Here is a 13,248-nt window from a genome sequence, read left to right as displayed (position 1 = left end):
GTGATTTATTTCATGTTTTTTGTCTAAATGTCTGAAAATGTTCAAAATTAAGCTTGAGATTTTTGGTAAGAAAAAAATATTTATGATTAGTTGTTTCTTATGATGAATAATTTAAATTTTAGTAGCTAATTATTTTTACAAGTTCAAAGAATTTTTAATGAAATATTTTTATAGCTAATTTTATATAAAAAAATAAAGTTCAATGAAATATTTTATCAACAGCTGATTTTATAAAATTTTTCGAAAAAGTTTTAATGAAATAAAGCACAAAAAATGTCAGTTCAAATGTCACAAGACCTGAATGACATTCTTTCCAGTTTTTCGAACAACATTGACCTTGGAAACCAAACTTACAACTACTCGAGCGGAACCAGTTCCCGGTTTGGAAGTGTCAGGCTGAGGTATGAATATTAAATTAAAATATTATATAATTTTTTTTGAACTTGTTTGAGTTTCATGTTGTAAGACTGTGATATTGAATTTAAAAGTGATAAGACAGGCTCCAGATTTGTCAGATTGATTTGAGATTATTATATTTTATACTTGTATATATTTTAAGCTGTTGGTTTTTATAACTGAAGTATGGTAATCATATTTTGTATTAACGGTTGGTTTTTATGATATTTTGTGAAATCTTACACTTTTTTATTAAACTATGGTTAGGGTGTGTCAGGCAATGATTAAAATATTTATATATAAGTCGTATTGTTGATTTTTTTTTTATAATTCAGGAATATTTGTTATATTTAATAATTCTAAAACACTTTTTTGTTATTTGATTAATGTTGGTTTTTTAATGTTTAGTGATATCTTTAATTTTTAAATAACATTTTATTCTTAATTTAATTAGAGTGTGTATTAGTTTGCTATTGATATTAAATCTTATTTGTATTTTAAAATTAATTACTTTAGTTTAAAAAAAGATTGTTAAACAGTTAGTACCATTATTGTTTTTTAATTAAAACATACCTATTGTAAAAATGCCATTTTTTTGTAAACAACTTTTGAAATAATATATTTTTCTTACAGTTTTAAAAATAATATAATAAAAAACTTACAAAAGTAACACAGCGTTATTAAGCAATTTAAAATATTTGTCTTTGTTATTTTGTTAATGTAATTTTTTTCATAATATATATACTTTTCATTTTATCTTATTTTAATTTCTTATTATATTTTAATATTAACTTGAGGATGCCTCATGGTAGAACTATTTTTGAGAAAAATAATTTGTATGTATTATCAAAACTTTTACTTTATAAGTTTTTGTCTTTGAAACTAATGATAGTTTTTAATTCTGTTTGTATGTAATTTAGTATTTAAATAATTAAACAATTCTTACAAATTAAATTCTTAACAATTGGTTTAAACATTTAAAAAATGTACTAATAGTTAAGTAAGAAATCTTACAGAAACTTTTAAAAGTTATTAAAAATGCTTTGTATATTAAGTCAAATAAAGTTAAAGCTTAAATAATTTTATAGGTCCAAAATAAACGTTTTTACCAATTTGTTAATTTTATTGTTTTCTTAACTTTAATTAGATAGTATTTTAAATATTTTTACAATAAAATCATTGCAGAGTTATGTGACATATAAAGATAACAGATAAATTTGAAATAAACTTGAAATATTATATTTTATTTTATCTGTGAAATAATGAGTTATTACAATTTGCAGTATGTTTGTAAATTGTTTTATTTAAGTTTACAAACATACTGTAAATTGTAATAAAAACTAATTTTAATGTTTTATTTAAGTTTAGCTAATTTTTAGTTTAAGCTTTTGATTTTTTTGAGTTTTAGGTTTATTTAAAACAACATTTAAAAGTATATAGTAAAGAGAACATGATTAATTATAGTACAGATATAAACTTATGTCTTTTTTATAATTGGAAGTTAGTAAGTTTTATATGTGTTTTTTAATTTAGTTCTTTTAGTTTTGTTTAAAACTATAAGGGTAATATAATTTTTATGATCATTAGTTATAAAGAGTACTTGATTTAAAAACATAAATCTATAGCAGAGTTGGTAATGACACTAACAAAATAATTATAATTTTAATAAATTAAAACACTATTGGTATTGGATAAATTTATAACAAAGAACGCATTTAACAAAATTCGAGTAATTTATAATTAATAGTAACAACTATTTCTTATTATTTTCAGGGGAGGGAGCGAGAACAGAAACAAAATTCCTTTTCAATTTTTGGAGTCGGTCGCATCAAAAACTTCTCTGGTTGACAATTCCAGCTTGTCTTCTGTGAGTTTGAAATAAATTATTTTATATCAGGGTAATTAAAATATTTTACAAGTTAATTTGGTTTTAATTACTCCTTTTGTCTTTAGTGAGTTTGGTAATTAAGTTGTTTGTATATCTACTTGAGATTCATTTTTTTTTGGTCAAAAGAAAAAAAATACAAAAAATAAAATTTGTTCATCTGTTCAAAGGTTTTAACTATTTATTTATTTTTGTTACCACTTTAGATACAACTTTTTGAAACTTAAAAAAAATCATTAATTAGATTTTGAAAGCTTAAAACAGGTATATCGTTTATTTTTAAAATAAAGCTACAAGTTTTGATTATAAACCAAGAAAGTTTTTTTATTGAAACAAAGTTAATTAACTTTTACATGATAATAAAACTAGTTGCATTTATTTCTTGTCACAAAAATTTTTTTTGTAGATTATTTTGAACGAATATATTTAAGTCTATGTGTTTTGCATATTTGAAAGGGAATATTTTACTTTTAGAAATAAAGTTTTACAATTGGTTTAAGACTATAAGTATGAACTTTCTTAGTTTGTAGTTATAGTATTAATTTTATTTAATAAATTAATAAAACAAGAGTTTAAGCCATTAAAATAGTTGACTAAGTATTTTTATACCGCTAAAGTTTCACTAACTCATGATTTATTAAATTAAACCTTTTTAGACAGAGTTAAGATGTTTAATCTTGTTACACAGATTTTGATATTTTCAAAGTATAAAAAGATAAACATATGCAAAGCCAAAGTGTTTAGTCATTAACATTTACTATATGTTATAATTAGTTGTAAAAATTTCTAATTTTCTAACTAAAACCTATGTATAAATTAAGCTAAAGTTTTAGTTTAAGAATGAGAATATATAACTTAATATATAACTTTGTAAAAGAACCAATTAAGTTTTTATCAATTACTAAAAAACAATAGTAATTTTAGTTGCTACTGTGAATATTTAAAGTAAAAACAGCCAAAATTTCATAATTAAATTTTTTACCAAAATACTGAAATATTTTTGTGTATTACTAACACAACTTAGTGTCAGTATTGATTTAAATAATTTTAAGGTAAAAATCCAAAGTGCTTTAATACATACACTTTAAAACTTTTTGCTATAAACTAAATAGTTATATATAACATAAAGAAAAGTTATGAGCTTTTGTATATCAATAAATGTTTTTATTTAGCTCTCATACAGCTATATATCGGAAGAATAAAGTAATTAATTCTTAGGTATATAATTGTAACAAACTTGCATCAGTATTTGTCAGTAAGATGTTTTTTAGTACACTTGAGCCTCTACTCTATAACGTTTCTGATTAATAATATTTTTAGAATATCCTGAATCATGTATCTTGCAGTTTTAACTTTTTAGATAAATCGTCTAAATAATAACACATTTTCTTCACAGAATTACAGGCCTGAAGTAGACTATATTATATTAAATGTGAAGTATAATAAGCCCAACATAAATTTTAGAAAACCTAAAAGTTCATTAGTATTTTATTTATTTTTATTTATTTTTACAGAACTACTGGCCCGAAACTGCGGAACCCCCTGATATCGATCAGGAACTGGAAAGTCAAAAAGATCTGATAAAATCTGAAAACATCAGAAAAATTGCGACTTTTCCTAATGACCATCTGCAGGTCACTTATTTGTTTAGTACTTTTTTAATTAAAATGTTATTTTATTGTTACTAATTGTTTACGTAATATAATGATAACTAAAAAATAAAGCAATCCTAAAAAAGTGTATGCTTTCCTTAATACCATGTACAAGTAAGTTTTATTGAACGTTTGTGAGAGTGAATGTCATATTCAAATTCATACATTATAAAATTTTATTTAAAATAATAACAGTTTTTATATTAATGACAATAATTAGATATTATTTTATTGTCACCTCACTAAAAAAATGTTAATAATTTAAATTTTGAGTTCGAGGGTCATGCAAATTTAGCCATGAGGTCTTATCTGACACTTTACAAAAACTTAGTTGATTTTATTTTTAAAACTAGGTGGCTAAATTTTACAAAGAAATATTATGTTTAAATGTTAAAACTGACGTCGACCATAAAAATGATTTTTTAATATTGTAAATAAATTATTATTATCAGGTGGTATGCGAAGAAAGGCCTTGCAGGACAATTACTTCGAATATTCCTGATAATTTATCAAGATTATCTACGGCTACTAAATACTGTATAAAGTAAGCTAGCATTTATAATACTTTTTTTACAAAATTAAATAAGATTTTTAGTTTTTCAAAGAGTTTATTATAAAACAAAATAAAACTTCAAATGCATTAAGAAAAAAAAAACAAAATTTATATCACACCAGATTTCAATTTTAAGTTAATTTAAAACTCTTAAAAAAAAATCATACCCACTTTATTTGATGAATGTCATTAATAAATTTTAGCTTTAAATAATTATCTAACATTTAACTTTCAAAATGCGTTTCAAACAAACTAGCAAAACTACCAACACTAGTAATTATAAATCTGTAAATTGATTTCAACTATTCTCAAACAAACAGAATAATAAAATATTTTGTTTTCAATCATTAAACAAAACTGCCAACAGTGCGTACACTAGAAACTTTACCAAAGTGAAAAGAAAACAGCAAGAAAAAACTTCAAATAAAGATGACACTCTGAAAATTCCTGAGAAAATTTTGTACGAAGGGGAAGAAGAAATAGATGTTTCACTTAAAGTCAGTTTCTTTTATTGTTTTTTAATTTAACGGTGCTTGGTCTGAACTAAATCTTCTACATAAGCTAAACAGATGTTACAATTTATAATTTATACTAAATAATCATTTGTTGTCAGCAGTGAATAATTTCTCAGAACTACTTGTGCAAAACCTACTAGTTAACTACTAGTGTTTTTTGAAGTATAAGACAAGACTAAATCTAAAGCCGTACAAATTTAAGAAATAAACTGCCAATTAAAGATGAATAACTCACTGTAGATTGTTTTTAATTTTTTTAGGATCAACTTAACCAATTTTTAACTTGAAAAAATTCCTAAATTAATGGAAATGATTTGTAAAATGTGAACTTTGATTAAACACATTCAAACAAATTGATGATATAAATTAATTGAAATTCAGGTTAAATATTGATTTTTATATTCTCAGATGCGAAGTATGTCTGTGTCATCTACAACGTCATCTACTAATTCAAACGTCACAATCACATCTAATGACGAAACAATTAAAAAACTAAACCAACAAGAAGAAACTGACTTGATGGAACTAGTTTTTCATAAGAAATCAGAAGTTTGTTTTTTAAACATTTTGACGCCTTAAAAAAATTGTACCAGAAGATAATATGTTTTTGTTTTTTTTTACTTGAAAATGATTGTTCATTTTATTTTCTAAAATTAATAGATTTTAAAATTATGCAATCAGTTAGCTAAAAGTTGTTCAACAAAAATAAAACTGCAACTAAAGATTGATAAAAAAAAGATGAGAAAAATATATGAACATTGTAAATAAATTATTAAATAACTTTTGTAAGTAACATCTGAATAAATCCTTCTTAATAAAGGCTTTCAAGTAATTTATACATTTTGAATCATATTTTTTACTAAAATCATTCAAGCAGAACGAGCAACGTAACCAAAAAGGTGAATCCCCGATCCTGCCACTATACACAAGGTGGCGTAACGAGGAGTGTTGCAATGACAACATGGGTAGGTCGACCCCACCCCCTCCCATCGAGAAGATTGGAGACAGATTGCTCGTCAGATGTCTCAATCTAGAGTCAGTTTATTTATTTATATATTTTATTGAATAATTTGTAAAAATTAACTTTTTACGAAATTTTTGTTCGAAACCAAAATAAAGCTAGCTTTTTGGTTATTATAGTTAAGGTATTAGTTTTTATACGATTTGTACTTAAAAGTTCTTTAACTTAAAGTTTTGAACTACTTTAAGCTTAAGACCACAAGGTTTCGGTAGACTTAGACTTTGGTTTCGTTTTTATTGAAACTCGTCTATCAGCCGCAACCGAAATACTGAAACCCAGGTCTCAGTCTACTGAAAGCTTGTGGTCTGATAATCGAATCGGTCAAACTTGAGCTCACAGCACATGTAAGTCCAGGTTTCGGCCTGATAAATTTTCGCTGATGTTTTTTAAAGTTGTTTAAAGTTGAAAAATATGCATTTCTATAAAACAATTAGATGAAAAAATATATCTTTTATAACAGAAGCTGCTTTAGTTAAAAATTTGATTAAAAATTCTATTCAAAAAATAAGTTTTTATTCATCTCGAAAGAAATCTTACTATTAATGTAGAAGCTTTATGTTGTTAATGTGTTAGTTTATTCGTTATTTTTTTTCAGGCTTCCGGCAGTTATTGAGCCTTTCTACATCACAATGGCGCTGTACGACATGAAAAATAAAAGAAAACTTTCCGAAAATTTCTACACCGAGTTAAACCCTGAACCTCTGAGGGGATTTATGAGGGTGGGTTATTTGTAATAATTTTTTTAGTAATAATAAATACTTTTTGAAAACTTATACCCAGATTAAAACCCAAAATCTTTAAGAGGATTTTTAAGAATGAATTTAGTGTTAGTAATTTAAATAGTAGTAAAAATATTTAACTGGGTAATTTGGTTTTTAATAAAGTTAACAATTGTTTTTTAAAGTTATTTGAAAAGGAAAAATAATTTAATTAACAGGTATTTCCTGGACTAAAATGGTATTTAAGTGATTAGTTGCTCTAAATTTGACAGCTTTAACTTATTGGTATTTAATTGTAAATATTTATAATGCTCCACACCTTTCAGTACATTTCAGATGCATTAAAAAAAGATTAAAGCAAAAAATAAAACAAGGTTGCAAAGTTTTTGTTTTTAAACTTAAATTTAAATTAATTCAATTTAAATAAAAATCATTTTAAAACGTCTATAGTTAATTTAGATATACAAAGTAATAAAACAAATTAAATAAAAAAACCACTAAGTATTGTTTTCAAACAAAGCAATTATTATTTTATGCAAGTAAATCTTTTTTTATCTCCTATTTTGTTAATCTATTGTCACAGGATAATAATGATACATAAAGCATTATTGTTTTCTTTTTGTGTGGTTTTTACAAAGAAATTAATGTAAACTTTTGCAGTATTGTGGAAGGTTTAATTTGTTATATAAATGTACTGCAAGCATAAATTTTTATATGTTTATTTGTTTTTATTAAATCCAGTTTGTAACTTTTATAAATACCTGACAAAAGCATATTTCATCGTGCATTTAAATCTGTTTTTGAACTAAAACTTTATATATTTAGTAAATTTATAATAAAAGTTATTTAATTCTTATCTCACCAAAATTTGGACGTAAAAATTTTTTTCTACGTTTACCATGAGATGTCATGTTTCCAATAACAAATAATAATTATTTATTGATAACAGGGTAAAACACTTTATTTCAAAAGTTGCAACAAATTACATTACATAATTATTTATTAATTTATCATTTTCATTTAAAATATTTAAATATTTATACATTTTCATAGGAAAAGCTTCTTTTTTAATTTTCAAGTGCTGATTTTTTTTTGTAATGAGTTGTTTGTATATTAAAAAAACATGTTTCTATTTCCACAGGAGAAGAATTAAGATTTTTTTTATTTTCATTTTAGAGCTGCGATGTTTCCTGTAAATAATAAATTAAACAGTAGTAATAATTGTATTTATTTTTGCGAAAATAAAAGAAATTTCTCTCTACTCTTTATCAGGAGCAATATATTTTTAAATATGTAGTATGTTATATGATTATTTAATTTTATTTCTTATTTTTGAAGGAGAAAAATGAAGCCTCTTTCTACTCGTTATCAAGAGCTGCCATGTTTTCTGTTTCAGATTGGAATTTAGATGTCCATCTAGTTGTGAGACTTGAAAAGGTAATAAATTTATTTAGTTGAAAAATTTAAAACTAATTTAAAGTAATTAATAATTTTATAGTTTTTTATGTTTTAAAGTTATTTAGTTGTAAGACTTGAAAAGGTAAAATTGTTTATATTTGAAAATAATTTATATAATGCAGCTGGTTTTTAAGTGATCATAGTTATTGAGATAATTCGTTTATTGTTAAGTTCTTTAGTTTTAAAATGATAAACATCATAACTGTAACTGTTTATTACTATCCATTAACACAAGCATAACTTAAAGAATAAATGAAAAATGATGGTAAAATTTTAATTATATATTGTTGAAAATGTTGATATTTATCCAACATTAGAGAATAGCCATAAGTTGATTACATAAAAAAAGAAAGTTAAAAGTTTTTATTTTTCAATGCTACGGTAAAATGGTCTAAATTAGTTTCCATATCCGAAATTTAATAAATAATAAAAGGAATTTTACATAAAAAAAAAATTATCTAAAAAATAAGAAAGTTACTATGTATGTTAAAAAGTGATAAATTCCGAATTTTACGATAAAACTTTAAACAAAAAGATAAAAAAAAGGTCAAAATATAATATTTATTTTTGCATAACATTTAAAATTGTTTAAATAAATCTGAAAACGAATTCAAACAATTAGAAACTACAAAAATTTAACCTCATACAAGTTAAAGTAAAATAAATAAATTCAAAAAAATCAGAAGTTCCAAAAATTTTAACTGAGACAAATTAATTTTAATTAAAGTAAATTCAAATAAGCAGAAATTGCAAAATTTTAAAGTTTTTTCGTGACTTCCTATTTGTTACGTCACAACTCTCTGTATTACGTCACAATAAAGTATCAGTTTTACATTTTGTAGAAAAATTGCAGGTTGTATGAAATGTGCGTAAAAATAGAAGTATTTTATATGTTTTGCCCTTTCAATATATTTCAGATAGGATTGAATTATATTAAACATTTCAAACGTTTTAGTACAAATGTAAAAAAAAATCATTAAATAGTTTAAGGTAAAAAAATATATAAAAATAAAATTAATAAAAAGAATGTATTTTTTAGAGTAAAATAGTTGTGTTTGTGCAAAAAATTATTTTGAGTTGAATATTGTGTTTTTTTTTGTGTATATACAAATTAAAAATTTAAAATATATTTTTTTATTTGTTACATTGATAAAATAATAATACTTTATACGTGTTCTGACATACTTTATAGCTTAGTATACTTAAAGCTTTAGAAAAGTTACTATGAAAATAAAGTTCTAAAACTTGCATGAGTTTTTAAATATTCAGCATTTAAAAAGTTAACTCAGCATTTTAGCAATCTTTACCACAATAACTTTTAAAAGGCTTAAATGTTAAATAGAACTAGTTGATTAAATTGTTTATTTATTTAATTATTAAAAATTCATTTATAAACTACCTGTAATAAAACCCTTCTTTTTAATTAACTTGTGCTAGGTTTATATTTTATGTTTTTTAAATATTTTAAACACGTAAATTGTTTGTTTTACCCAAAAATTAACTAAAAAGTAAACTCTAGTAAAGCAAATTCAAGAATTGATATATTTTACCTGGTGAAAAAGTATTGAATTTTTAATGAAACTAGTAAATAAGAAGTTTTTTCAAGAAGCTATCTTTAAAATTTTTATATTTGTTTTTTTCACAAGTTTTAACTGTAATATTAGTTTATAACAAATTATATATATTTTTGATCCTTCGAATAAAAATTTATCAGTTATCACATTTTAAATAGTAATTTGAATTTATACTACTATAGCAATTATACTATTTGAAAATATGAAACCACTTTTAATATTTATTTGTTACAATAATAAAATAATAATATTTTATATGTTTCTTTAACATACTTCATAACTAGTACGCATAAATCTTTATTTTAGAAAAGTTACTATTAAAATAAAGTTCTAAACTTTCATTAGTATTTTAAATATTCAGCATTTAAAAAGTTGACTCAGCATTTTAGAAAACCTTTACCACAATAAGTTTTAAAAGACTTAAATATTAAATGTAGTTAGTTAGTAAAATTGTTTATAAAACTACTATTGTTTGTTAAGTATCTTAAATAAAACCCTTCTTTTTAATTAACTTGTGCTAAGTTTATATATTTAATTATCATTTAAATATTTTAAAAAACGTGAATTGTTCGTTTTAACCAAAAACTTAACTAAAAAGTAAACTCTAGTAAAACAAATTCAAGAATTGATATATTTTACCTGGTGAAAAAGTATTTAATTTTTAATGAAACTAGTAAATATGAAGTTTTTTCAAGAAGCTATCTGTAAAATTTTGTAAGTTTTTTTTTTACAAGTTTTAACTGTAATAATGGTTTTTAACAAATTGTATATATTTTTGATTCTTCAAATGAAAATTTATTAGTCACCACATTTTAAATGATGTTTTGGAAAATTCTTACTTAAATTTTTTAAAACAATTAAATAGCCTTTATTAATTTTTTTTTCATGTTTTAAAAATTTTTGATAAAAAACTACAACCAACTAAGTATGTTTTATTGTTCCTAGATTCAAATTTTAGTTGAAATTATTTATTTTAGTTTTAGTTGATATTTTGGTAGAACTTTTTTTAACTATACATATATTTCAATCTTTTCCATCAGGAACCAAAAAGTGTTGAATTTAAATGAAACTAGTAGAAAAAAAAAACACAAACCACTTTTTAACAAATATTTAATAAATACTTGAAATTTTTAAAACCATTTCAACATTTATTTTATTTGTAAATGATTTATAACCGACCACATATATTATATTTCCCCCAGAGTGCAAATTTAAATGCATTTTTTATGAGGTGTCTAGCAAAATTCATTCATCTAGTTAGCATTGACATTTGAAAAAGTTTATTTATTTGAAAAAAACAAAAAAATTAATAAAATTTAATATCAAAACTCCATTAAAACCACTTATAGTTTTGAATTAAATACAAATACTGTTTTGTAGCAAAATGATTTAGTTTTGTAATGCGAAAATTAAAATGATAATTGTTATTAGAACCAATTATGATTTAAGTTAATAATCAAGATTTTAAAACGCCATAATATCATTAAAATTAGTAAATTATATTTTCTAAAAATATCAATTAGGGTTGATAAGTAAAATTAAATTCTAAAATTAAAAACTAAATGTCCTCGTAAAACCCGATTGTACTTGAAGTTTTTACATTTAAATTTAATTCATTTAATCAGTGTATATTAAAAAAGTTGCAGTTTAGAAACTAAATTTGTAAAAAAAATATAGTGTAGTTAGAAATTTACTATAAAAGTAAGCGTTTTTAAAAATCCAATAATGAACAGATTTAATTTAAAAAAAAAAAGTACTTTATTTGTACATTTGCGGTATATAATTTTTAGTTATTCTAAAAATATTTATATTTTTTATGACATTGGAATTAAAAGTTTATAATTAATACAAACCTCTGAATTTTCTGCATCGGAATATTTTTTGATAAATGTTTTTGTTAACTTGTGCAGTTTTAAATTATGTATTGTAAATATTCAAAAAAAAATCTAATATAAATATCATTAGAGCACAAAAGTATTTTTAATTTCGCTTTTTTGTTTATAGCAAATAGTATAAAAAATAATTCTAAATATATTTTGTATTATTTTAAATTAAAAAAATCCCTTTTTTATATAAATTAAGCTCAAAATGTTACTGTAAATATAAATAAAGCTCCAAAACTTCAATCTTTTATTCCGATTTTTATTTATGACAAACAATATTTAGCATTCGACTAATTTCAGAGTAATTATTATGTAATATTTTTTCGAAAACTCAGTATTGTAACTGAACATTCAAAATGTGTAAATATCATTGTAGCGCCAAAACTTAAATGTTTTTATTCGGGTTTTTTTAATGGCAAATAGCATTTAGTATTATGTAAGCAGAGTAATTGTTATGTAGTATTTTTTAAATTCAAAGTATTGTAACTGAATATTCAAAATATAAATATCATTGTAGCGCCAAAACTTAAATGTTTTTATTCGGATTTTTCTAATGGCAAATAGCATTTAGCATTATGTAAGCAGAGTGATTGTTATGTAGTATTTTTTAAATTCAAAGTATTGCAACTGAATATTCAAAATATAAAAATCGTTGTAGCGCCAATACTTAAATGGTTTTATTCGCCTTTTTGCTGGTACATTCAAGTACCACTCGAAATATGTTTTGTTTTTTGAAGAGGTTTTTATCACAACTTTTATGTTTCATCTGCTGTAGTGAAATATAAAATTGAGACAACCTTTATTTATCTAATCGAATTAAAATTGTTTTTTATAATTTTTACACGCAATTTTTTAAAAATTACTGAATTTGAACTTTTGCATTGAACCATTTATCAGAAATAAAACGTAGTTCTGAGAAAAAAAAACAAAACAGTTTTGTTATTGATCAAATAAATAAAAAGCAAGTGTATTTTACATGCATAGCTATAAACTTATATTTCTTGGAACATCATGTTCTTATGCTTCGCAAACTTTCTTCAACGAAAACCTTATTTTCAACTTTCCCGCCATCTAAGATTATTGTCACGTGACAAATACTTTTCGTTGCAGCAAATTTTATCATTTTTTGCAGACATTGCAGCAGGGCGAGATTGCAGACTGCAGCGAACCGTATCGAGAGGATGCCACGGAAAAAATCAGGGAAAAAGCAAAAAATAATGCCAAGTTTGTTAAACTAAATTTATATCTCTGTCTGTACTTTTTCGTTAATACTGCTTAAAATGTTTGTTAACAATTTTTATATAATTTGAACAACATAAATTAAAAACATTTATGAAAATATAATATTTTAGAAAACCAGTGAAAAACCTAAAAATGATGCCAAGTTTGTAGAAGTTTTGTTTATTAACTATTAATGTGTACATAACTATATGGTTTATAAGCTTGGTTAAACATGGTAATAATTAATAAAATTAAATGAAAATGTACAGCACTAAGAAAGTCAGGAAAAATAAAAAGAAAATGCTTTGTGAAAACATTTTTGTAAACGTTCTTTTTGTTAATTTGTTAAATATTTTCCATGTTATACTTCA

General features: G+C 22.8%; 1 protein-coding gene across 1 annotated transcript in view; it reads left to right on the top strand.

Moving 5' to 3' along the window:
• The first annotated feature begins 273 nt into the window (after positions 1–273).
• LOC145843324 (dedicator of cytokinesis protein 7-like) overlaps positions 274–13,248 on the top strand; it is a 105,016-nt gene continuing 92,041 nt past the window's right edge. Inside the window, exons 1-10 of the mRNA XM_082950786.1 lie at positions 274–401; positions 2,170–2,263; positions 3,796–3,915; positions 4,386–4,477; positions 4,854–4,983; positions 5,410–5,550; positions 5,879–6,036; positions 6,618–6,741; positions 8,080–8,178; positions 12,789–12,880. Coding sequence (XP_082806912.1) covers positions 274–401; positions 2,170–2,263; positions 3,796–3,915; positions 4,386–4,477; positions 4,854–4,983; positions 5,410–5,550; positions 5,879–6,036; positions 6,618–6,741; positions 8,080–8,178; positions 12,789–12,880 — 1,178 coding nt within the window. The remainder of the gene's footprint in view (positions 402–2,169; positions 2,264–3,795; positions 3,916–4,385; positions 4,478–4,853; positions 4,984–5,409; positions 5,551–5,878; positions 6,037–6,617; positions 6,742–8,079; positions 8,179–12,788; positions 12,881–13,248) is intronic.

This window comes from Thalia democratica, chromosome 8, assembly GCF_965202585.1.
Source record: "Thalia democratica chromosome 8, ktThaDemo2.hap1.1, whole genome shotgun sequence".
NCBI classification, from domain to species: Eukaryota; Metazoa; Chordata; class Thaliacea; order Salpida; family Salpidae; genus Thalia; species Thalia democratica.
Note: the sequence above shows the minus strand (reverse complement) of the source record. Positions and strands in the feature narration are given on the sequence as shown.